The sequence below is a fragment of the Neovison vison genome, chromosome 3 (assembly GCF_020171115.1).
Source record: "Neovison vison isolate M4711 chromosome 3, ASM_NN_V1, whole genome shotgun sequence".
NCBI lineage: Eukaryota > Metazoa > Chordata > Mammalia > Carnivora > Mustelidae > Neogale > Neogale vison.
This window is the reverse complement of record NC_058093.1, coordinates 69028438-69055903: the sequence shown is the minus strand read 5'-3', so window position 1 is coordinate 69055903 and position 27466 is coordinate 69028438. Positions and strand designations below refer to the sequence as shown.

General features: G+C 38.9%; 1 protein-coding gene and 1 long non-coding RNA gene across 3 annotated transcripts in view; one reads left to right on the top strand and one right to left on the bottom strand.

The window, feature by feature from the left end:
• Positions 1 to 27466, top strand: part of LOC122902597 — a 60915-nt gene that overhangs the window by 30969 nt on the left and 2480 nt on the right. For both annotated transcript variants that reach the window (XR_006383829.1, XR_006383830.1), the window contains exons 3-4: positions 12618 to 12670; positions 27292 to 27404. This is a non-coding gene — a long non-coding RNA (uncharacterized LOC122902597). The remainder of the gene's footprint in view (positions 1 to 12617; positions 12671 to 27291; positions 27405 to 27466) is intronic.
• Positions 21090 to 27466, bottom strand: part of PDK1 (pyruvate dehydrogenase kinase 1) — a 31162-nt gene continuing 24785 nt past the window's right edge. The window contains exons 9-11 of the mRNA XM_044242345.1: positions 27289 to 27399; positions 24951 to 25064; positions 21090 to 22748 (exon numbers count right to left, since the gene is read on the bottom strand). Of these exons, the coding sequence (XP_044098280.1) occupies positions 22608 to 22748; positions 24951 to 25064; positions 27289 to 27399 (366 nt within the window). The 3' untranslated portion in view covers positions 21090 to 22607. The remainder of the gene's footprint in view (positions 22749 to 24950; positions 25065 to 27288; positions 27400 to 27466) is intronic.

Genomic DNA, 27466 nt, shown 5'->3' with positions numbered 1-27466 from the left:
AAGCATATTATTCTTGGTAGCTATGAAGAGGGGAGGGTGGAGAGGGGATCAGGGAGCAGGAATAAAGGAGTAAAAATAGAGGCAACAGCTGGAAAAAAAGACTGATTATAGTATGACATAAGTGAAAGAATATGATTAACCTAGCTTCTTTGCACCTGATGTTCAAAGGAGGGGGGAGTAAAATGTGACCTGGCACTTGAATTCCCTGGATCATCTAATCATTATTTATGGTTTTCTTGATACTGTGTATATTTTTATGAGCTAAACAGAAGCATATTTTGTGTTCTGTTGCTTCTGTTATTCAGTAATTGCTTTAAACACAGGCATGCTTATAATTCATTATATTGGTCTCTACTAGTTTCTGTGAACTCTACCCGCTGCTATTGCTTTTGCACAACAGAATATTTTATGTTCCATTTCGGTATTTCCCTAAAGAACATAATGCTTTGTGAAACTTCTATTGTAGAAAATATGTGAATACTGAATTGAAACTGTAAGAACTGAAGAGCAGAAGGGTCCAGAAGAACAGAGCAGATGACAGTTCACAGGTGTTCTCATTAGCTGCTCTGGGTGCAGGTTTAGATACTATTCTTTCAGACAAGGTTCTCAGCCCAGTGTATTAGTTAATCCTCTGAACCCGAAATGATTTGCATAATCATAAGACTGGGCCTGGGATTTGATTCCTATGGCAACTTTGAAGCTTTTTCAGGCTCCGGCTCTTTCTCTCATTTCCTCTCTCTTTTAGAATTTTTCAGGAATGGATTTGTGGAGTTGTTGTTTGTTTGTTTGTTTGTTTGTTTTTTCCTTTATGTAGAAGATGATCTTGTAAATCTTTTACAAATGAAAAAGTGTTCAGAGCTGCAAAAGAAAACAATCAGACACTGTTGTATTTTTCTGCACCTCCCCCAAGGTGACATCTTTGAAATTAGTGTACCTTCTTGTTTTTATTTAACTGATTTGTTACATAAAGTAATGACCTCTCCCAAATAACACATGATGCTTCAATTTCAAAAGTATACCATTCAAATGATAGAAATCAATGTCTATATGAATTTCCAAACTATAGCCAGAAAACCAGTTACTTCATTTCAATCCTTATAAAGCTTTCCTTTTCTGCAAAATAAGTATGCCTCTGGTCGTCTGTCATCTCAACTAAGATGACCATGTTAGTTATCTAATACTATTTAACAATTGCTCTAAAACTTAGTGGCTTAAAATAAAAAATCTTTTGTTGTCTCTCATGGTTTGAAAGAGTCAGGATTTCAGACAGGCCACAGTGGGAAGCATGAGGGCCTCAGCTGTAAGACTCCAAATCTTGGGAGTGGAGTCATCTAAAGGCTTGTTTGCTTACATGTCTGGAAGTTGATGTTGGCTGTCAGCTGAAACCCTCAGTTTCCCTTTCATGGCCCTTTCCTTGTGGCTGGTTTGAGATTCCACATAGCATAGAAGCTGAGTTCCAAGGGCAAGTGTCCTGAGAGGGCCAGGCAAAAGCTGTGTCCTTCTTATGGCCCAGCTTCAGAAGCTGCATGGTATCTCTCCCATTCTTCCCCACTGATCAGGGCTGTACAAGCACCATCGGACTCAAGGAAAGAGTATCTAGATCCTATTTCTGGTGGGTGTTAGCTACATCTCTCAAAGAACATGGGAGATGGGATAAATATATTTTATTATTGCGTCACAATGACCAACTCATTTTAACTTGGGAAAGAAGCTCAAATCCCAGGATGGCTTTGGTGCTCAACATTATTCCTTCCTAACTAGTGTGCCTACATGGGTCCCTTTCAAAAATAAGTAAATGAAATAAGTCCTAATGAAAAGATCTCTTACTCAAGATGACTAGTTCTTTGAAGATAATTACCAGAAAATGACTAGAATTAAACCAGTGACATAAAAGTAACTGTCATATCCAATTAATTAGGACTCTTTGGGTTGCCAGTGACAGAAATGAACTCAAACTAGTTTAAGTAGGCAAGAATTCATTGTCTCATGATTCTGAAAAGTCCAGGCCTTCATACAGATTCAGTCATGCTGGATTCAGGAACTCAAAGGATGTTATTAGGCCTCTGTTTCTTCCCATTTCTGGACTCTTCTTTTTTCTGCACTGGTTTACTCCCAGGGAAGCTCTTTTCTTGTGGTGATAAAGATGGGTCCCCCATATCTCCAGACTCAAACAGTCTCTAGTGCTTGTGATAATAGGAAACAAGCTTCCCCTAAGACTTCTCTTAGCATCCCTTAAAAATCGCTGAAAGAGGATTAGGGTTCGGGTTAGGGCCAGATGGGGGTACCCTCTGGACAAGTCACTATTTCTCCAGAGAAATAGAACCACCAGGTGTGGAGGCCAAGAAGTCCCATGAACTGCAGGCTGGGAGAGTTGGAGAACCAGGAAAGCTGGTGGTGTAACTCAGTCTCAAGTCCAAAGGCCTGAGAAATGGCAGGGGGGCAGGGGAGCTGATAATGTAACTCCCTGTCTGAGCCCAAAAACCCAAGTACCAGGAGCTCTGATGTCCATGGGCAGGAGAAGATGGATGTCTCAGCTCAAGCAGAGAGAGAAGGAATTTGCCCTTCTTTGCCTCTTTGATTTGGCCCCTTGATGGATTGGATGATGCCCACCAAAATTGGTGAGGAGGATCTTTACAATTTTTTACTTGGTCTTCCAATTCAAATGTTCATCTCTTCCAGAGTCACCCTCACAGATATACCCAGATACAATGCTTTACCAGCCATCTGGACATCCCTTAGTCCAATCAAATATGCACATAAAATTAACCACCACGAGGTGGATGGGAAAACTTGGCCCGCCAGAGTCATACCTGAGATGCAGGGGTGGGGAGGTCTTATGATTGACAGCCCTATCAGGGGTCAGAGGAGTAGCTCCTGAGTGAATAAGGTAGCTGTGTGATATCAGATGGCAGGGTAAGTGGATGAGATGCAAAAAATGATGGTGAGAAAACCTAGTAGGTTTTAATGCTTCCTCAAACATCAGTCTAGAATTTTGGTAGAGCTGAATGAGGGAAAGTCAACTTATTAAATATCAAGTTAGGAGAACCCAATAAGCAACCTCCTGGGTTCTTATGCTATCAAATGGGGTGACTAAACAATTTCCACATTGTAAACCTAGAGTTCACTTTTTTTCATATCTACATATTCATTGCTATTTTATCTCTGAAACAGCATGGTTTAACCTCAGTCTTTAGCCTATACTGGGGGTTTATAGGTCTCCTGTGGAAAACTGTATTAAATCACAAAGGAAAAATGACCTCCTTATGCTGTTGGAATATGATTTATGAGTCCATGCTTAGGTGTTTTATTACTATATATCATAACTTTTATTAGAGCTTCCATTAATATTGCCAGTAGTGAGCCATAAAATTGGCTCTGGGTATATCCATGAACTTTTATAAAACTCTTTCTGAATCACTAGTTTTTCTGTAAATCATACAAAACATTTTTTTGAAAACCTGGCAGTTCTCTTCGTTGTGGTTTAGCACTCTCCTTTTTTTAAAGAATAGAATCATAGCTGCTCAGAATTGTGCGAGCTCTTGGAAGTCATCTAATCTCATACTGTATTTCTCTATGTCTGGAGTGTAGGCAATCTGTCCATTGAATAGAATGAATGAATCTCTTCCATAATGTCATTCTGCTGAAAAACATACTACCTCACAATGTCCTAGGGGTTATTTCTGTTGTTTGTTTTTTTGTTTGCTTTTGAAACAAATTCTAATTACCAGAAATTTTCCCAGTTTTTCTTTTCAGCCCCACGGAACAAGCCTACACATGACAGGTGCTTAATTTCTCATCTTTAGGTTACCACGTGTTCCCCGAGACTTCTTCAGGCTTCATATTCTCAGTTCCATCCAACTTTCTTTATGTGTCATAATTTCCATAGCCACCTCCATCTTGACCACTTGACTTTGGCCATGTCCCAGTCTCACTGGGAATAGTGGTTCATTGTATCACAAATCTACCAGCCCATCAGTTTTCTGGTCTTCATTTTTGCATCTTATTCATAGAGATATCTCCAGAGACTGTCAAATTATTTCCTGCCATCCAGATATCTTATTTTAAGGCCTTTGCCTGACTAAGACAAACTATGAAAAAAAAAAAAAAGGAAATGAGATGAGTTTTGTCTGGAATTTTCCCAGACAAATTGGAACATTTGGTTACCAATCTATGATTCGCAGCATCCTTTTTCTTCTGACTTAAAAAAAAAAAATAGAGATTTTATTTTTTTCCTGACTTTGATCATCTGGTCTTTTTCCCTTCTCCCTAAATCATCAAAGACTATAACAAAGCTTCACTGACCTCATCCACAGGTCCTGATAGGATTCTTGGATGTTCATTGTGGCGGCATAATATTTTGAGATGTTACCTAAGATTTTTCTTTTCTGAGTTTCTTTTACTCTTTCTCTTAATGCATTTAGTAAATGCATTCATTGACTAAAGGCAAGGTTATCACAGCAGAAAAGCGAAGGAAAGGCTTTTTACATTTCTAAAGCTTGTGCCTTTGTCCTCGCTTCAGCATCACATATACTAAAGTTTGTGCCTTTGGACATAAAAATATTCTAGGCCCAGAGGGAACTCAGGCCATAAAAATTAGATGGGGGGTGGGGGGGAATTGTGCTGTCTTCAGTCAGGGTCTGCCTCTGTCGATCCCGTCACACCCTCTGCTTCCTCTCCTCTTCACCTGTGATTCATTGAACTGCATAAATTTGCTCAGACTGGAGAAAGAAAGAGGAGAAACACTCAATAAGTTTGGAAATCCAAGAACAGAGGAGAATGTGGGCATGCCCAGGACAGAGGCAAGGCTTGAGAGTTTTCTTATGCCCAGAAGAAGAGTGAGTGAGGTGTCTAAGTTACGGATCCAGGCAACCCAGGTCAACCTCACAAATCCTGCCTCTTCCCAGAGCAACTTGGGAAAGAGCAGAATGATTTCCCCTGGGCCTGAGAGCGGCGTGGAAGTGGTAAAAGTCCCGCTAACATGGAGGCCTAACACAGAAAGCAGTGAGTCCTAGAAAGGCAGCAAGAAAAGGTCAAACAGGGATTTTACTTCTATGATTTTCCAGCGTGTGTTCTGAGGAATTCATGGAGGTGTGCTCCTCAGTTCCTCCCCCAATGACTTCCTGGCTAGCTGTAAAGGATGCAGTTAGCCCACATGCTCCATCTGTTGGTACCTTCTGGCTCTGGTTTAGTATTTAAGTTAAGGCCTCCTTCCCAAGGTAGCACCCTACCCCAGCCCCCCTCGCCTTGAATGACTGCGTGTGGAGAGGGTCCCAGCCATATCTGCCCTGAGTGGGCGTCCTCATGGTCAATCTTTGCTCCTAGCCAGCCTGTTATTTCAATTAAGACTATCAGGCCTGCAACATGGTCAGAGGTCCTTTCTGTCCCATATTGTTTCCTCCCCAGTTCATCTCTAAATTTTGTTCTAGGTAACTCTCACTAGACCTTTGCCTTCCTAACTCTGTCTCAGCATCTGTGTTGCACAGTACCCAAATGACACAACTTCTCTGTACCAAAGGCTTAATTAAAGCACTAGTTAATTAAAGCTGGCAGTATTTGTTTTTACTGATATGCACACGCAGCCTGTATATGGCTGATGTCCATCCACTATGGAAAAAAATCTACTGGTAAACTTTCTAATCAGACTTTAGATTGACAGAATTAATAGGATTTACAAAAGCATAAAAGAGGTCCCAGCATATGGGACCTTGCATTTGAGAAACTTATCGATAGCTTGAAAATGCTTTACATTTTTTAAAGAAAAAATTTATCTGTGGCCATAATCACTGTAGAAAAACTCATGACATCTTTAGTTTACAGTACTAATAATAATGGCCATCATTTATTATGTTACAATATGGCATTATTATTACAATATGGCAGGAAATGTGATAAGCATTTTACATACATCATCTCATTTAGTTCTAGAGGCTGATGCCTAAGCAATATTAATTCATGAATTAGTTAATTGCTCTTAAGAATTTCAACTTTAGCCAGAAAGTACATTAGCACTGGAACTGGAAATTGCTATCCGGGTTATATAATGAATGTATTCATTCAAACATTAATGTATAATGGTGGATCCTGGAAACAGAAATATTATGGTATTACTGGTTTAATCCAAACAAGTGTATACCATAGGAATAATTACAAACTTTCTAACCACATTATTTATTTAGAAAAGTACTATTTTCAGGGTGCCTGGGTGGCTCAGTGGGTTAAGCTACTGCCTTCGGATCAGGTCATGATCTCAGGGTCCTGGGATCAAGCCCCACATCGGGCTCTCTGCTTAGCAGGGAGCCTGCTTCCCCCTCTTTCTCTGCCTGCCTCTCTGCCTACTTGTGATCTCTCTCTCTGTCAAATAAATAAATAAAATCTTAAAAAAAAAATCCAACCTCTTACTTCATAAAATATGAAAGCATTGTTTTTACATAGGGGAGTATCAAGGATGGGTAAGTTTCCTAAGGGTGGAGTTAACACTATCAGATCCCAAGTAGGGACCCTGACTATTCTGAATGTGAATGGATTTCATCAAATGCTTTTTCTGTGTCAGTTGATATTATCATATGATTTTTCTTCTTTAGCCTGCTTATATAGTGGTTCATGTTGATTTTTTAAATGTTGAGCCAGTGTTATATATTGGAATAAATCCCACTCCATATGGTATATACTTCATGTTATATACTTCTTTACATACGTTGTTGGATTAGATTTGTTAATATTTTGTTGAACTTTGTTATCTGAGTTAATGAGAGGTATTAGTATTTAGTTTTCTTTCTTGTACTGTGTTTGTCTGGTTTTGGTATTAGAGTAATCCTAGCCTTATAAAATGAATTGGGAAGTGTTCCCTGCTCTTCCATTTTTTGGAAGAGATTGTGTAAAACTGATGTTGACTTTTCTTGATGTTTCATAGAATTCTCCAGCAAAACCATCTGGGCCTGGAGATTCTTTTTTGTAAATTTTTAATTACACATTCCATTTCTGTAATGGTTAAAGGACAAAGCAGATTAATTATCTAGTTCATCCCGGTTAAATTTTAGTATTTTGTGATTCTCTTTTTGGCTATTTTTTTTTTTAGTATAGTTGACACACAAATTACATTAGTCTCAAGTATACAACTTAGTGGTTTGACAAGTTTCTACATTATGCTAAGTTCCCAAGTTAGCCCAGTGTTAGCCCAATGTTCCCAAGTGTAGCCACCATCTGTCTTGTTACGTCACTCTTACAATATCATTGACTGTATTCCTTATGCTATGCCTTCTATTCCCATGACTTAGTCATTCCATAACTGGAAGCTTGTATCTCCCACTCTCCTCATTTTGGCTATTTTGAGGGGACAAAGGAAAACGCTCAATGCGAGGGCCACAGAAAATATGAAGATCTAAGTAGTAATCTGATTTTACATTTACATTTATAGAATGTAAAGTATTTGATACTCAGGATTTAATTTGTTAAATGGACTTGGAATCATGAATCCAAACTAGTGCTGAATGCAATGTGAGGGATTTATTTGCTTTTTCTTCTTCCATCCTAAATCTTTGATTTTATTGGCCCTATTTTTAAATTATTTGAAAGTTAATGATTCCATTTTTTGCCACCAACACCCCAAGATCCTGTCAAGTATTTTACTTGAAATCATACACATAGCCTAGGAAATAAAACCTTCCTCTGCTGTTGAAATAAAGCTTCAGATACATGTTTGCTATTTTCACAGCTGTATTAGTCAAGGAGAATAATGAAGACAGAAATATTTCAAAAAGGGGGGGTTTAACGTGGGGGAACTGACTGCACAGATGATAGAAGACTGGAAGAACAACAAGACCCTTGTGAGGTGGCTCAAAGATTAATACCTGCAAAAAAAGAGAATTTTTCAGTCCCATCCAGGACTGGAGAACAAAAGGGAAGATGTGAGGCTACAAAACCTTGGGGTGTGACAGGAGCACACATGGATGGTGCTGGGATCTGTACGGAGGTGTTTGTGCCTGGTGCTCAGGGGTCTGACCGGGGCCTCATGGGGCTGGAGATGGGATGCCTGAACACACTGGATGCCTATTTGTCTGTTAAATGATAATTATGGAACAAGAGGGGCAACTAATCGGTGACATAGTAGACCCATTTCAGGGAAGACAAATCAATAAGAGCCACTATTGTGGCACTTGGGTGGCTCAGTGGGTTGAAGCCTCTGCCTTAGGCTCAGGTCATGATCCCGGGGTCCTGGGATCGAGCCCCGGGTCGGGCTCTCTGCTCGACGAGGAGCCTGCTTCCCCTCTCTCTCTGCCTGCCTCTCTGCCTACTTGTGATCTCTGTCAAATATATAAATAAATAGATCTTACAAAAAGAAAAAAGCCACTGTTGAATGGACCTAAGCCAGAAATCATAGTGAAAATATAACTGGACAAGAGATCATTCAGCTGGAAATTGAAAATGAATGTGTATGGCAACTTGTACTCAATGTCAGGAAGCTGTGTATTTAGCACAGGGCCTAGCACATTTGTTGAATGGATAGTTCAGTTTCCTTTTGGGGACAATACCACAAACATGAACAGCAGGATAGCCATGCCTTCCAATGGTGATGAGCATTTAAGAAAATGCATATACTCGTTTTATAAACCTAGTACACAGGAATGTTTCCTTTTACTTCTTTGGGTTGTTTGGAAGAACCTTTTCTGTGTGGTCTTTATTTTGATTTAGCGTCTGCAGCAGTAATACAGCAAATTGCAGTAAATCAAATTCATGTCACTTAGAATGCTCCTGAGAAAAGTTAATCAGAGAAAAACATAACATTTTCTTTCTATTATAGTAAATAAAATTTCAGATTGTGCTTTATATGCTCCTTAACAGGAAAAAGTCCTGTTGTTTACACTGAAGAGTAATAAAAGGTATCTCTTACCTTGTTAAATTAAAGGTACTTGGCCAAGTTGCCTCCTTAGCGCAGTAGGCAGCGTGTCAGTCTCATAAAGGTACTTGGCCAAAGTACCACTGTGTTCCCCCTTCTAAGACAAAACATGGTATCTTGTATTTGAATGTGTTAAGTTTTCACTTTAAGAGTCATTTGCTGGGCACTGGGTGTGGTGCAAAAACAATGAATACTGTTACACTGAAAAGAAATAATCATAAAAAAGAGTCATTTGCTGGAGGCTTTGAGTGTACTTGTCATAACATTACACAGAATGCCTCTGCCACTTTCGCCGAAACTGAAATCAAGTGCTGCTATCTGCTGATCTGAAATTGAAAGTACATTTAGTAAACCTTCAAAACACCCACTATTAATTCCAACCCTGTAAGAAAACAGAATATCCAAGGCAAGGATATTTTTAGTTTTGCCTACTGTAATAAGTCACAATAACCTTCCATGATTTGGGACTTAATATGATTTTTCACTATAGAAATTCAAAGTTATACAATTGAATGTAATTTATGAAAATATCCAGGTGTTGGAGGACCAAATACCTTGTGGGGCTCCCCACTCAGCAGGTAGTCAGCTAGAGATTCTCTCTCCCGCTGCCCCCCAAATAAATAAATCTTTATAAATAAATCAATTAATTAATTTAAAATATTTTTTAAAAGAGAAAATATCCAATTATCTATGAGCCTCCAAATTTTCTTTTTTCTTTCTTTTTATTTGTTTTTAAGTATTTTATTTATTTATTTATTTGCGAGAGAGAACATGCAGGGGGAGGAACAGAGGGAGAAGGACAAGAAGACTCCACACTAAGCACAGAGCCCAACATGTGGCTAGATCCCAGGCCCCTGAGATCATGTCCTGAGCTGAAATCGAGTCAGATGCTTAACCAACTAAGCCACCCAGGTGCCCTGAGCCTCCAAATTTTTGAACTGAAAATGAAACCCAATCAACTGAGTGGCTATTAAATGAATTGGAGAAAGAGAAATTTAATTCCATGACGTGGAAAAGCCATCCCTTTGTGCCAGTGCTTTTCATAATGCCTGGTATACAGTAGGCACTCAAAAATATATTTCAATAGATAAGCAATCATAAAATAAATATACTTTAATTGTTTTTAAGGGGCTTAAGTGCCTCATACAAAAATGAATAAAATATAATAGAGAATAGTAGAGATTTTAATCATATTGAAGAAAATTAAATAAGTGAAAAGATAAAATCTAAAAGAATAAAAAATAAGTTTGGGTACCATAGATTGGTAAATCTATGGATTGGGTTTCACATGGACAGACTAAAAGCACAAAGAATCATAAACACTTGCACAATTTAGCTTGATGGGACTTTTAAATTTACCTTTTATTTTTAGCATTTTTCATTGGGGGTTCACCCACAGCTGAGTCAAGTATTAAGTAGACTAGTATTAATGATCCTTAATTCAGACTTTTGCTTTATACTACAAAAACTGCACATCATTTGATACTGCTTAAACAACTATAGACTAATACTGAACACAGTTCTTGTAAAAAATATTCATTTCTAGATAATTGCCCAAGAAACACATTAGAGGGTGAGTATCCCCTGGATATGGTAGACTGTCCTGAAATGGATGCTACAGATACAATGTCAGTTGCTAATTATTGTTCCCCTCCTGAGATTTCCTTCAGTCACTACTCCTCCCTCACCCACTGCTTCTTTCCCCTGCTGCCTGGGGGTCCTTGAAGTTGGCTGTACTGAAACTACTCCCCTAGGGCTGGATCTGCTATGCCAGACAGAGGATCATCCTCGACTTGGAGTTTGGCCAATCTCATCCCTAGTGCCATAGTTTTGGATTTGCTATCCCACGCCTGCCCCTCCCATCTCAGTCCATCTGCGTGGTCAGAAGGAACAGGGAACTTGGCATTGGCTGAAGGCCTGCAGCTACAGTGATGGCACTACCCAGGCAGTGAGAGCTGGCTTGCCCTGGGGCAACAGCACATCTCATTTGGTGTGAGGCAGGCTGAGGGGCGCAAGACAACGGGAGGCATGTCAAAGTCATAATCCTCAACTGGTTCAAACTGTGCCTTAGAGAGAAGTGTGATCTACGGTGGTTTCGGACAGAACCGTAGACACGACTTAACCAATTCTATTTTCACAATTTTCTGATTCTATTTCCAAACTCATAAAAAAACCAATGCACTTACGATTTTAGATTTTTAAGTTAAAATTGACTCAAATGTAAGCATGTTGATGTTAGTCTTTGGCTGGTTTGAAACATTCCTTTGAAGACAATATGTCCAAGAGTTAATTTAGGCACAAACTGTTTCTATAGACTTACCCTTGCATATTTTTGATCTTGCATAATTATACCACTGTAGAAAAGAAATTCTCGGTAAGTTCCCAAGAATAATATCCCAAATCATCCTACAAAACTAACATGAAAAAGAAACTACCACTGCTAATGGATGCAAGGTTTCCTTTTGGGGTGATGAAAATGCTTTGGAACTGGAGAGAGGTGGTGGTTGTACAACCTTGTGATGTCCTGAGTCCCACTGAACTGCACTGAAAATGGTTAGTTTTAGGTTGTGTGAATTTCACCTGGACAAGGAAAAAATGTTTAAAAAAAGAGGACTGGGGCTAAAATCACTACTATTTTTTCTGTCACCACTGAGAACCCTGGGAACTCAACTTTACTGCCGCACCTACCAACACCTGCACTGTCGCCATTTCTGATTCAGGAACTTGACCTTGCAACCATGATGCCCTCTTTCTGAAAGCAAGATAGAGGTGCCACAGTCATGCCAGCGATATGAGAAACTGCACAGAGCTTGTTTCTCATGTTGCTTATGTTTCTAATTGTCAGCACCAAGTTGCTGTCTGTATTCTAGCAGCAAAGGAGACTTGAGGGAACAATACTCATAACATGGAGCTTTACTCAGATACCAAAAGACCCTTCAAAAGATGGCGGGCTACCACAAAAATAGCAAGCATTTATTACATCATCCCTGGCATGTGGATGCTGTGGATACTGACTAAACATCTGATTAAGTTCTAAGAGAGAGGAGATATTATATATTTTACTTCCCAGATGATGCAGACAAAAGCTTGGTTTTGCTACAGCACCCAACTTCCTACTGGGACAAATCAATATTTGCAGTATACACTCCAAATTAGACTATATACTCAAATCTGTCATCTGTTGTTAAACCGGCTTGCATTCTTCTCCCAGGCATCACATTCCCATCAAGTATGATTGACTATCGACCCATTTAGGCATAGGACTAAGCAGGGGCACCAGAGATGCCATCTTTGGGATATCCACAGAAGTCAATGATTTATATCTATAATAGTAAAGAGTTTTATGGTCACACAAACTCTGTGTGTGTGTTTGTATAGGTGTAATGTGACACATAGGTTTTGGGGAGAAGGGTGATCTGGACAGTACAAGCTATGGCATCTATGGGGAGCCTGCGTGGCTCAGTGGGTTAAAGCCCTTTCCTTCCATTTAGGTCATGATCCCAGGGTCCTGGGATTGAGCCCTACATTGGGCTCTCTGCTCAGCGGGGAGCCTGCTTCCTCCTCTCTCTCTCTGCCTGTCTCTCTACCTACTTGTGATCTCTGTCAAATAAATAAATAAATAAATAAATTTTTAAAAAGGTTATGGCATCTACCATGTTCTTAAGGGGAGTGGGTGATTAGTGAATATCTACATGCTGATATCCACCTACTTCTTTTCAAACAGGTGGTAAATATCATTCCATGATCCCACCCCTGTGTTGGCAAGAGGGAAGCAAGGTAGGTGATTTTATTTTGTAACAATTAATATTGGCATTAACAGGACGAAGATTAATATTAAAATCTAAGGAAACCTATTAGGCACAGCTTTACTCAAAGACTCCTGTAGGCATGTGTATCCTACATAAAGGTCTCCAGTGTCCTTGAGTGTTCAGAGTAGAATAGAGGGATGCATTATGATATTCACTTCTGACCTGTGCCTCCTGTTGACTGGGCCTTCACTTATAGGTTAGAAGACTGACATAGAACAAATAGATGGATTGAAGTAAGATGCTGGGGAGAGTAATAAAGTTGTGTTAGTAACTAAATGGGCCAACCAATCCCAAGTTTCCTAATTTTTTTTTTTTTCTTTTAGGGAGGAGAAGGGAGAGGGAGAGAGACTCTTAAGAAGGCTCCATGGGCCAGCACAGAGTCCATAGAGGCAAAATTTTTCTCTAAAAGCCTCGAGAATGTCAAGCATGACACCTACAAATCGCTGTGGGGCTAAGATTTCAAACCTTGTACTTGCTTTGCCAAGAAATTTTTTTTTATTTTTAAAGATTTTTATTTATTTATTTGACAGACAGATCACAAGTAGGCAGAGAGGCAGCCAGAGAGAGAGGAGGAAGCAGGATCCCTGCTGAGCAGAGAGCCCGATGCAGGGCTCGTTCCCAGGACCCTGGGATCATGATCTGAGCTGCAGGCAGAGGCTTTAACCCACTGAGCCACCCAGGTGCCCACCTGTACTTGTTTAATAAGCCATCTCCTGTCTGTCATTATGGAGATGAGTGACAGAAGGGCTTCAGCGATCAATGCCCTTGATGATGCATGGATAGGGACATAATCAATATAAAGCTCCAAGTAACCTCAGTTAAAGACAGAACTAGAGAAATGGTCTGGTGAGCCCATATCGTAGCATAAGAAAATTTCAACAGCCCTAGGGCAGGATGGTGAAATTATACTGCTGACCCTCCCAAGTGAAGTCAAACAAATGATAGTCTAGATGGAGGGGACTACAAAGGCAGGCAAGGTCATGACATTCATTGGACATACTGCCATTTACTCAATAATGAAGACCACATCAAGGACCAAATGAAGTAAATGGAAAGCTATCTTATTCAGCTATCTCCAGTTCTCAGTAAAACTTCAGAAGCATGATTTATTCTGAGGTGATGTACTGGAGATTTTAAGGGTGACATATACTAGCAATGAGCAATTAGAGAACAAAAAGATTTTTAAAGAATATTTATATTAGCTCTCAAAAATTAAATACGTAGATTTAAATCTAACAAAGTGTGTGCAGGATCTGTATGCTCAGCTGCAAAGCTGATGAAAGCATCAAAGATGATCTAAATAAATTGAGATTTATCGATCGAAAGACTCAGTGTTGTCAAGATGTGAATTCTCAAACTGATCTGCAGATTTAACATACCACAGTCAAAATCTCAGGAGGATTTTTCCACATATCAATTTGAATGTTTTTTGCCTATTAATAGTGACAAGGGCATCCACTGTTCCAGCCAGGTTATAAACTAAGTCTCTTTCACTATACCCTCAGAAGTCACCCACTCACGGGACAGTCATGTAATAGATTGTGCTCAATTACCGCATCATCTGCTAAATTATTGCAAAACATTACTTTCACAGGTATAAGAGTTCTTATTGGCTATTTATTTTGTGCCCTGTCAAGATCTATATCCTGGAGACTAGATCCACATGATGGGAAACCATCACTTAGACCTTCCTGTAAGGGGCCATACCAAATCCTGCCTATCTCACACTGCCTTCAGTGCCAGCTCTTTAGGTCTTGGTCCCGTGTTTCCCACTACCAGAAGACTTTGCTTATTGCCTAGAGCAGACAATAAGGAGGCTAGTGAAACTATCATTGTCCACCAAATTTGCTGTCATCACCCATAAGCTCCTATGAAATGATGAATATTACACATGGGCATCACTTCCTTGCATTAATCAGGACTTCCACTAGTCACATATTCCACTAGGAAAGATCCTTATAACTCAGATTTTACTAAAGTTAATTAATGAGTTTGGATCTCAAGGTCATGGCAACACCTGCCAAGTACTCTTGAGTATCAGGAATGGATCCAACCTAGCCCTTCTGGGTACTTTTAACATCTTACCAGATCTAACTGGCTCCCCACTCACACTGCAACTGGTTTAATCTCTTCAGTTAGTCTCTTGGGATACTGATAGCAGTTTCTCCCAAGGTCTCTAAACCCTTGCTTTTCAAAGTGTGATCCATGGACCAGCAGCAACAGTATGTTGGAGTCTTGTTAGCAGTGCAGAATCTCAAACCCCACTTCAGACTTGCTGAATCAGAATCTGTGCCTTCTCAAGATCCCTTGGTTTGTCTTGTGCACATGGATGTCTGAGAAGCATTGCTTACAAGGACTTAACTGTAACTTCATTTGTTAACTAAGGCTTTGTGAAAACATACCCTGACCCAAGAGCAAAAATCAAGGTCAGCTGGGCACTACAGAAAAAGCGCAATTGCCTGATAGTTCCTCATTGGTGATTGTTCCTGTTGGTTGCTTTTGTTGGTCACTGAAGGCTGATTTTGAGATGGAAGAGATTTTTCTCCAAAATGAAGATTTGCTACTATAGATTGAGAAAGGTTAAGCTTTATCAAACAAATGTGCTTGTCAAAAACACTAGGCCTTTTTACAAACTTTATTTGCCCAAACACAAAGACATTGGATGTTTCTTTCTTCCATACTTCAAAGTATTGGATCAGAGTTAGGAGGAGGAAGTCCCAGGCGAGAGCTTCTGCCTGGCAAACGGTGAAGCTTCGGACTTGGTACTAATTACATTGTCCATGGCAGGGCTGACATGGACTCAAACCAACAGACAATTCCAGGGTATGTCTTACATCTGACTACCACCATCCAGTTGATTGTAACATCCAGCAGTGGCCTGTATCATGAGTCAAGCCATTGTAATTATGACTAAACTCTAATTCAAAATAATAAAATGGTATTGAATTTTCTGTCTGAATATTGAATTTTTAAAAATTTATTTATTTTTTCAGTGTAACAGTATTTATTGTTTTTTGCACCACACCCAGTGCTCCATGCAATCTGTGCCCTCTCTAATACCCACCACCTGGTTCCCCCAACTTCCCATCCCCCGCCCCTTCAAAACCCTCAGATTGTTTTTCAGAGTCCATAGTCTCTCATGGCTCACCTCCCCTTCCAATTTCCCTCAACTCCCTTCTCCTCTCCATCTCCCCTTGTCCTCCATGCTATTTGTTATGCTCCACAAATAAGTGAAACCATATGATAATTGAATATTGAATTTTAACTTGTAGTATGATAAATTATAAAATTTTTCAGATACTGAAACATCTTTGAATTCCCCACTTAGTTTGTGACATATTATTTTTTATACGCTATTATGTCAGTTTGCTCCTATTTTACTGGAAAACTTTTCCTCTATGTTCATAAGATTAGTATATAAATTGATTTTCCATACTGTGCATGATGAAGTTTAGCTTTGAGATTTTACAAACTTTATGAAATGGATTAGGTGGCTTTCTTTTTCTATTCTCTATAAGTTTCTTTAACATAGGTATTATTGGGGGCACCTGCATGGCTCAGTTGGTTAAGCATCTGCCCTTGGTTCAGGTCATAATCCCAGGTTCCTGGAACCAAGCCCCGCATGAGGCTCCATGCTCAGAGGGAAGCCTGCTTCTCCTTCTCCCTCTCCTACTACCCCTGCTTGTGTTCTCTCTCTCACTGTGTCTCCATCAAATAAATAAATAAAAATCTTTTTTTTTTTTAAGACTTTATTTATTTATTTGACAGAGAACACAAGTAGGCACAGAGGCAGGCAGAGAGAGAGAGAGAAGCAGGCTCTGCACTGAGCAGAGAGCCCGATGTGGGGCTCAATCCCAGGGTCCTGGGATCATGACCTGGGCCGAAGGCAGAGGCTTTAACCCGCTGAGCCACCCAGGCACCCCAATAAATAAAAATCTTAAAAAAAAAAAAGGAATTACCAGCTTCTTGTTTTTTTTTATGTCATTTTCTTTTCTCTTTTTTTTCATTTTATTTATCTCCAGTGTTCCAAAATTCATTGTTTATGCACCACACCCACTGCTCCATGCAATACGTGCCCTCCCAGGCTCACCCCAAACCCACCCCCCTGCCGCCGCCAAAACCCTCAGTTTGTTTCTCAGAGTCCACAGTCTCTCATGGTTTGTCTCTCTCTGATTTCCTCCATCTCGCTTCTCCTATTTGGTGAGGTGTCATTATGATTACTAATTCTATTTCCTTAGTAGTTATTGGTTGATTTAAATTGCCAAAATCTCTTGGATGAATCCATTTCTTTTACATTTTCAAAATTTTGATCATACAGTTAACGGTATTCTTTTTTTAAAAGATTTTATTTATTTGATAGACAGAGATTACAAGTAGGCAGAGAGGCAGGCAGAGAGAAGGAGGAAGCAGGCTCCCCGCTGAGCAGAGAGACGTGGGGCTTGATCCCAGGACCCTGAGACCATGACTGAGCCGAAGGCAGAGGATTTAACCCACTGAGCCACCCAGACGCCCCAGTTAATGGTATTCTTACAATTATTTTCAATCTCTACTTGTAGTTATATTTTCTTGTTTTTATCTAAATACTGTTCATTTGGGTCTTTTTCCCCCTGATTAGTCCTTGCTACTTGTTTCTCTGCTCCCCCCTTTTTTTGCTTTTACACAGAATGTTCTTTACATTTATTTTATTTTGTTATTATGTTATGTGAGCCACCATACAGTACTTCCTTAGTTTTTGATGTAGTGTTCCATGATTCATTACTGGCAGTAGCCCTTTTGATGCAGCTTACAAAGGCTCCCAGTGGTACCGTCTCCTGCTCTTTGCTGCCACACCTACCCTAACAGTGTTCGCTCATTTACTTTTTAAAATTTTTATTTCTATTTATTTTAAAACTTTTTTCAAGGATAGTGTTTATTATTTTTTTTTAATTTCATTATTGGGGCACCTGGGTGGCTCAGTGGGTTAAGGCCTCTGCCTTCGGCTCGGGTCATGATCCCAGGGTTCTGGGATCGAGCCCCGCATCGGGCTCTCTGCTCGGCGGGGAGCCTGCTTCCTCCTCTCTCTCTCTGCCTGCCTACTTGTGATTTCTGTCTGTCAAATAAATAAATAAAATGTTTAAAAAAAAATTTCATTATCAACATAATGTATTGTTTCAGGGGTACAGATCTGATTCATCAGTCTTACACAATACACAGTGTTCTCCATAGCACATACCCTCCCCAATGTCCATCACCCAGCCACCCTATCCCTCCCCACTACCCTCCAGCAACCCTCAGTTTGTTTCCTGAGATTAAGAGTCTCTTATGATTTGTCTCCCTCTCTGGTTTCATCTTGTTTCATTTTCCCTTCCCTTCCCCTACAATCTTCTGCCTTGTTTCTCAAATTCCTCTTATCAGTGAGATCATATGGTAATTGTCTCTGATTCACTTATTTCGTTTAGCCCTTTAGTTCCATCCACATAGTTGCAAATGGTATGACTTCATTTTGATGACTGCATAATATTCCTGTGTGTGTGTGTGTGTGTATACACACACCATATCTTTATCCATTCATCTGTTGATGGACATCTGGGCTCTTTCCACAGTTTGGCTATTGGGGACATTGCTGCTATAACATTGGAGTGCATGTTCCCCTTCAGATCACTACATTTGTATCTTTGGGGTAAATACCCAGTAGTGCAATTGCTGGGTCGTAGGGTAGCTCCATTTTCAACTCACTTACTTCTTTATACTTTAAAAGAAACCCATAGCTTTAGTAGTGCAGCTTTGCTATTCCTTCAACTTCTTTTATTCTGTATTTTATCCTTTGGCTAGGTTTCTTATGCTGGTTACTACTTAGAGTTTTCTTTATTGCCCTGATTCCTTTTTGTGTGAGTTCATTTTGAGAAAGGGCACATGCTGAATTCATGATTCATTACACATTCACAGAACATACAGTTGTAAGTGCCTCCTATGTACTGGGAATTATGGGAGATACTGAGAGTAAATGATGAAAAGAAATAGTTTGTATCAAATCAGATGATTTTTATACTGTAATAGAGTAAAATAAATGACACTCAATTTATATTTCGTTCTATTTCAGTTATGTAATCAGATGGACTTTTTAAAGTTTTTAGACAAATACATATTTTTAAGCAGTATTATAATACTATAGCCATTGTATTTTGGATTCGATAATGGAAGACATCAAAGTATAAAAGCAAGGCAAGAATACTGTGGCCTTTTACATATGAGTTAAACTTTTAAAATGTCCTGGCTTCATAAACTGTTTCTGAAAGGAAATTTTCACCACTTTGAACTTATTATAAACAAATGTCAACATTTCCATTCCAAACTACAGAATTCCTCGCAATATTCTATGTGACAACTGCAGGAAGTGCACTTTTAGACTTTGAGAAAATAATTCCCAAATGAATGTAACATTCAGAGGAAAGTTTCTCTAGTTTACCTTCCTGGAAAGAAAACTGTCTATTTTTGCTCAAAAATCTGTAGTTTAATAGAGTAAAAGATAGCTGTTTACCATTTCTTAAGTGAAAACTTTCCATTTATGACAAAGCAATTGAAGACACAAACTGAAACTGGATGAGTGATTTCTGGCTTCCTCTCTGATGAGTCACTCACGGGCCACAAAGGAAGAGGAACACTAGTGGTTGGTTTCCCCACTTTTTCACCTATGGAGTTGGTTATGGAGCTTGCTGGATTTAACAATGATGGGAAGTTGTCATCATGTTCCATTATTCAGGAATAAAGACAGGAATCTACCTTTGACTAGATTTAGTTCTGACTCTTCAATTGAGGGTACAGAGGGTAATGCTAGTCAAATAAAGGCCCTTCCTACATTACTTATACTGTGAAATTATTCAAAGAGCACATTAATACAACCTTTCAAAAATCACACAACAGAAGATCTTCACTTAAGCAGTGAGTCAGTCATCGGTAGATTTTGGATATTTATAACCTGGCATAACTCAAACCATACAAATTCTACCTCTCACCTTCTCCATTAGAATATACACATTAGAGACCTAAGTTCCAAACATTTCCTCTACTGAAGACAGTGTCTCAGTGTGAGCCACCTAGTTGCAACTATCTGAATGTTTATGGAACACTGACACTTGGTAATGGAAGAGATTTTAATTTTAAAAATATATTAGAAAACCATAAATTGACCCAATTAATTTTCAAAGTAAGAGTTGGTCCATGTTTTCAGTTTATTGCCACACACAAAACATTTTATAATATCATATGGTAGACTTCCACTTCAACATCTTCATGTAAAAACTTCACAGTGCAAGAAAGTGATCACTATTAAGTATCAAGATATCTAAAGTCAGCCAGTATTTTAAGGATAGGGCAGAATATTTTTGTGAATCTTCCTAAAAAATGTTGGCACATTTATTAAATGCCCAGGTTATAAGAAAAAATCACTTAGTATCCATTTCTCATCCTTCTATATACTTCTGTATCTACATGGCATCACACTAAATGCTGGTGGAGAAAATAGGTTAAGAATCTAAAAACTTTCCAGGTAGCACAATGATTTGAAACCATAGAGGAGAATGCTACCCCTCAAACACTTTATGTAATTTTCTGTCCATTACCATATAACAAAGTAAAAAAGAGGCTATAGCTTAAAAAGAAGCTAAAAGAAAAACATTTCACTTTTGCTTTAAAAACATTATTCTTAGCTCATAAATAGAGAAAAACTTTAATTTTGGGGAGGGAGGGAAAGTGTTTTATAAGTAAAACATCAAGTTTATGTCAGTTATACAAATGTCTCATTTAGGAAAGAAAGTATTTTGATTCAAAGAATTCTAAAGTATTTCATCATTATCAAAAAAGTATAATTTAAAGCTAATAAACTGTAACACCTTGAACTAATATAAGTCACCATTAGCATATTCTATTATTTTTCACAAAATACATAATTAAGGAATGATACATTGGGTAAAAGTTCTCTTTTTCCAACATTTGGTCAAATTGGCTAAGAAGGCCCAGGCAAACCATTCACCCTGAGTCTCGGGACTATCACCTCTCACATAACGGTCTGGACTCACTGCCCTCTTCCATCCCTTCTGATTTACAAATTTATACATAATTGTTAAACTTACATAATCCTTTTGAGAATGAGGTGTTTTAGACCAATGCATTTTCCAGATAAAGTTCCTGCCTTTAAGTAGTAAAGCTGTTTTTTAAATATTTAAAATCTTATTTTAAAATTCATTTTCTTTTTTTTTTTTAAAGTTTTTTTTTTTTTTTTTAAAGATTTTATTTTATTTATTTGAGAGAGAGAGACAGTGAGAGAGAGCACGAGCGAGGAGAAGGTCAGAGAACGAAGCAGACTCCCCATGGAGCTGGGAGCCTGATGTGGGACTCGATCCCGGGACTCCAGGATCACGCCCTGAGCCGGAGGCAGTCGTTTAACCAACTGCGCCACCCAGGCGTCCCTTAAAATTCATTTTCAGTATAGTTCCGTCACCTTAAAAGTCGAGGTCTGACTAATAATATAGTCTCCTAATTTCACCGTTTCCCAGACCTGGCAGCTAACAGTGATCAGCAGAGACCACTCAAGCCCTGACTCCAATTCTGTGCAACCTTGGGCCACACTCTGAGTCTCAAAACAAGGATGATACCACCTGCTCTACATCTGTTGTAAAGCCCAGCAGAGTTATCATATTACACCAAAGTACTTGTAAACTAGAAATCACCATATGAATGCAAAGAATTGTCGATAAGCCCTGGTTGAATTTTTCCTGATAACAAAGTCTAAATATTTCTTATAAAATACATGTTCTTCATCAATACTTGTGCTTTTATGGATCTGATTTTTCGGTTACCTGACTGTTCTCATGCAGTCACTTTGTCTACCTGCTTTTAATTGCACCAGGCCTGAGAGTGTTGGTCTCTCCTGGAGCCTAGAAGCCTGACCTTACAGTAAGTGAAAATCAAAACCTAAAGATCTCTGTTACTTCATAACATTCACTTTAAAAGGGTGGTTTCCTAACTAGGTGAGGCAACAGAGTCACCTGGGAAGCATTCTAAAAATTGATATTTCTGGGCCCCAGACTCAGTTGAGAGTCTGATTCTGTATGTCTGGAGTCAGACCCCCCCCAAAAAAACTCTGTCTCTCAAAAGCTCCCCTAGGTAATCTCAATAATCAATAGTTCAATTTTGTGGACTCACTACTTCCACCTCAATTTCTTCTCTAGAATTTTAGCTACTGCTAATTTGTTTTTAGTATAAAAATTTCCCCCTGCACTAATCACAAGCACATTCAGAGTAGATTGCTTATGATCTTGGCTTAGCTCCACAGGGAACCCATTACAATCCTCTGCAATGGAATTAAAAAATGAAAAATCAACTTCAGAGTGAAGGTGATGCATGTAGATGCTGAAAGGGGGCTAGCGCCCCATTTACATGGCAACTGTTTTCTACTTACTCACTGGTACATCAGAAGACCATCTTATTACAGCTGTCATTACAGAGTAAGAAAGGATGGCAGAATTCCAAGAAACAGGTGGATGGCTAACTAGCTACTCAGAATCATTAAGGAAAGGTTTCCAACACACATAAATGAAAAGTTCTTTAAAAACCACACAGCTTTCTGCAGAAACCCAAAACTCCCATGCTTCTGAAGTCTACCATAAAGAGGAAAGTTGACCAAAACTGCAGTTGTTTAAAAATATGCTCAATTAACTGTGAAAATATAAGTGCAAAATAGGTACAATTTCATTCTTTAGGAGGTTTAACAGATATAAATGGAATTCGCTTTCCATTTGTTCTACCCAAATAGTTAATTTTGAAAAAAAAAACATGTGAAGTATTTGGTATAATGTAGTTCTGAACGTCATCCCTTCCAAATTTTATACAAAAGCCACATCTGGATTTGTCAGGTGTTCCAAGAGTATCTAGGCACTGCGAAATGTTGTCATGTCTTTTGGTTCTCTGCTGGGGACACACCAGTCATCAGCCTCATGGTTGGTGTTGTAATGTTTCCAGGCAGCTTTGTTATACACTGGGAGTCTCTCTATCGATTCTGTTGACAAAGCCTGAAAGAAAAAGTGGGACCTAAGTCTACCATTTTTTTTTTTTTTTAGAATCCACTATTTGAGAAAGTATACAGTGGCAAAAGGTTACTCCAAATTAAACAGTGCTTTACTGAATTTGTACTTTATTAATCATTCACACCATCTATATACATTTTGAAACAGTGTACATATTTGCAATGCATTATTGACTAAGTCTATGGCACTGCTTGGTGTGCACATTGAGTTTTTTGTTTGCAGTAATTGTCCAAACAGCCTGGAAGCTGCTGGAATGAAATTTTACATAGGTATAGGAGATGCTTCCTATAAAAACATGACCCAGAACAGAAATTGGTTAATTGAAAAAGCCATTTAAGTGTAAATGCATAAAAACTGACATATGCACCTTAATATACATAATTATAAAATCATTTCATGAAATCTATTTCAATTATTTGTTAGAAAAAATACTATTTTTTCCAGCATAGTCACAGACTTTGAAAAGTCATCATAACAACATTATCAATAAATACAAAACTATGTCTAAGGCTTTTGACTGACAAATTCTTGGCCTTGGGTTTGACCCTGTGTCTTCTCCTGCCATTCGAGCCACCAATTTCAGTTATAGCGGATGTGATACCTGCATTGTGCATCATTTCACATTTCCAACATATCATTACCATTGATTCACACTGTTCTGTTTCAGTTTCCTGCAAATTGCTGGAACCTGAGATAAACCATGTTCCTCCTTATCTTCTTCAAGTTAAGGTATTTTAGTAGGATTCTGACCTTAGGTCATGGGTATGCCCAAGACGTAGAAAATATTGAACATGAAATTTCATTCCGATAATGGTAAGGAAATTTTTGACATTGATTTTAATTTTTTTTTTTTTAAAGTAGGCTCCACATCCACTGTGGAGCCCAATGGGGGCTTGAACTCATGACTTGAAGATCACAAGCTGAGGTGGTATCAAGAGTCAGACTGAGCCACTACGGAGGCCCCTGATTTTAATGATTTTATGAGATTCCGGTCTTCTGCTTTTTTACAAAGTGGAAAAAAACCCCTTTCACCTACATATTCTCTTTAAATATGCCAGAACTACCGGAACTTGATTTATGGGCTAGATAAAAAATGTTATGTTTGGTGATAAAAATGTTACCTTCATGTTGCCCTTTTCAAGTTATTCACAATTGAGATGGTTTAAAAGAAAAGAGAAAGAATTATTATCTTGAAAAAATTTAACGTTTTTGGATAAACTTATTTTTTACATTACACAGTCTTCACCATTTCCTATAAAACAGGTGCCATCTAGTGGCCGGAACAAGAAACTTGAGTCACTAAGTTAGGTACCAACTGCCCACTGCTTAACCAATCCAGGGGGCTGGTGGGGCTCGGTGGCTTTCCAACCCTGTAAAATATGCTGAACTCAGATAAACACACGGAACACCACAGACCAGTAGGTTAAGTGCTTCTGCTCCCACCAGGTAAGCTATATGTCAGACAAGCGTCCCCTGTGCTTATTCCCAAATATGTTTATGCACTCACATCTATCACTGTAATCACATAATTTAATCAAGTATTGCTTAAACAAAATGCAAAATAAATAAACAAACAAATAAATAAATGGACGGATGGATGGATGGATGGATGGAGGGTAGGTGAAGGTGCTTTGAAAACTAAGATGAATGCTTTGGAAAGACTCATGAAGTAAAAGTTATATACAGATTGCTCGATCTGAGTCAGAAGACACTGTAAAGGACTACATATAAATAAAAGGACTATGCAGTTGGTTGTTTCTTTGTTTAAAGAAATCAAAACAATGCATGGTAAGTATAGCTTCTGCAGGAGAGACAACTGAAACGTGAATCTGCAGACTCATATATGGAGAAAAGACCCTGGCAGTACATCAAAAGATTGGGGGATCAATGTCCATTCATGTGTTTTGCATTAACATTAAATTTGTGTAATATATAACTTGTGATTTCCCACTTCAGCCCGACTTTTTTTCTGTTAACAGCTATAGTTCTGATCATCACAGGTCAGAGTGTGTCCTTTCCCCCAGTTAAGGAGATCATTTCTGAAAATACATGGGATCCTATGTAAAAACCATATTCTTATATCTTCACAGTGATGAGGTAGAAGAAAATTTCATTACAGCTAAATACTGGCATCTTTTCTTATAACCAAAAGAATTATCATTAAATCAAAAAGACTACAGTTATTACCTTAATGTAGATGACTGCATCTGTCCCATAACCCTCTAGAGAATATAGCTTTAGGTCTCCTTGGAAGTATTGGGCATAAAGACGTGATATGGGCAATCCATAACCAAACCCAGCCTGTGAGATGAGAAAAGTGAAATTCTATTTAGAAAGCCACACAGTGAAATACTTTTCTAGTTAAAATGAATGCTTCTGAGTATCCTGAAGCTATCAGAGCCTGCATCTAAGAGCTCGTTAATACCTAACCACTAATACAGATCAAGCTGAAGCCTAGTTGGGGTACTACATTAGATGGATCCCCTCTGGTCATTTAAAACTCATTTTTCTTTTTTCTATAAAATGACTCATGTAGACCTAGAACAGCACACTGCCTTCTTTGCTGCCTTGCTCTAGGGTATCCCAATATTGCTTTTGGCAATATCATATTAAACATCTTCTCTCTTTTAGGAGCAAGAGTAGAAAAAGCTTTGTTGGCAGTCTCAGATACATCTCTTGACTTCATACCATGAATTTTCAGCCTGTGTTCTGAACCTGGATAGATCAATCATAAGTCCACTTTGTCACTCACTGACGAATCACTCCCCTGTTTAAAAACCTACAAAGCACATCGCCACTAACACCATGACCAACCTGCCTACCATCCCTAACCCACTGCCTTGAGATAAAAATTCAAGCTTCTAAAAAGAACTTTCAAGACCTCAGGTCTCTGCCTCTCACTTTCTAGTCCAGCTGGACCAAATCTCCAGCTCTTAAGTTCCTCAAACAAATGTTATTTTTCATTTCTGTGTCTTTGTTCATCCTGTATCCAGTTCCTGGAATGGCTTTCTTTACCTGAATAAATCTTACAAATTCTTTAATACAAAGCAGAACATTTGGACAAGTGTAAAAACAGTTTTTATCACCAAGCCAGACGTTCAATGATATTCCAATGTAACACTTTAGTTAAGAGCTTACGCGGATTCAGGAATCAGAGTGCTGTTAACAAATGTAGGCTCTGGTTTCATCTACCTCTCCCATTTGTTTATTCCTTGGCTTTTCTGACCAGAGTTTGTTTACCCTTCCAAATCAACTACCCACTCTCCACATGGCTCCTTGCCCTGAGAGGATGCTATCAACGATTCCCCTGCCCTCTGCTTCCAGTGGGTCCAGACAATGGGGAACCCAGTAGTAGCTCAGAGGGAGTCCAGTCACAGAAGTCATTCCTCTGTTTCCTTCCTGCTGAGGGTAGCTTCCCTTGGGATTAGACCCCTTGAGTGTAAGCAGCTGCTTGGTTACTATCCTTTCTTCTGGGTTCCACTATTAACTTCTCCCTTCAATTCAGGGTGGTGACAGCTCTCCTGTTCCCAGCCCTGGATCCCTTACCATCCCTACCCACAGCTTTGTGATTTATATACCCCTCCCTCCCTTACTTCTTACAGTAAGATCAGAATCTAAGAAGGGGCTCATGTTTGTTATTTGACTGTGTCTGTCTGCCAGTGCATGGAGGCATACACACCTGTATGTGAGCAGCACAGTCCTGGCATAATCATTTTAAAAGTATGGTAAGACATGAACTAGATTACAGCTGAGCTACAGAAACTGTGCTGTGTAACAGGTACAACTCTAAGTCCTTCTAGTAACTTCTTAGGAAGAATTTAAAATAGATCCATCTATTTTATACTCATTTATACTGCATTTCATCTGCTCTAGCCTAATTCCAACACATATGCCAGAGAAGTTTCAAAGCCCAAAAGAATAGTTCTCCCCAAGTTACAGGTCAGATATTTGGCAAAGCGCTTTGAAAGCAAGGAAACCCGAGAACAGGTGACTGAAATCAATAAAAAATACCACCACAACAATTACAATTTGAGCCTTTTCCAGGTGGGCAATTAAGTGATGAGAACTCTAGGCTTTTTTCTGAGTCTAGATTATGAGATTTTTTTCTAATTATAAGTACATGAGGAAAAAAAAATCAACACTGAAGATTCAATCAGTGTTGACCAAATGCTAGCAAAACTGGTAACTCAGTCTTCCTATTAGACACAGTATATCAAAATGTGGTTAACCACATGAAACTACTGACATATCACTATCCAGCATGGCAGTAAGAACTATAAAACAATATTTGCTCTCTTGTGCTCTTTTCAATCAAATGAAGAAATGAGCCACAGGCTGTTTAAATTCAGAGTAAAGTGTTTTTTTCTAATAGCTTCCTTTCTCCCTCATGGATACCCTACACAATTGCTTAACTGATTTATTTGGTAATTTATTTGGTATTCATTTGATTCTTTTTTTCCAATTCACAGAAACACATTCAATTCTTCCTTCTTCTTTTACACTTTGTTATTTCTTAATCACATACCAGGGGCACTGCTCGGGACGTCTCAACACGAGGCCGGGGTGCAGTTGAATACATATAGTTGAAGAGTCTGTCAATTTTCCTCAAAGGAACACCACCTCCTCGGTCACTCATCTAAGGTGAGAAAGGATCATGCCTTATGACCAAGTCCCATAAACAGCAAAACACCAAGACTCACTCA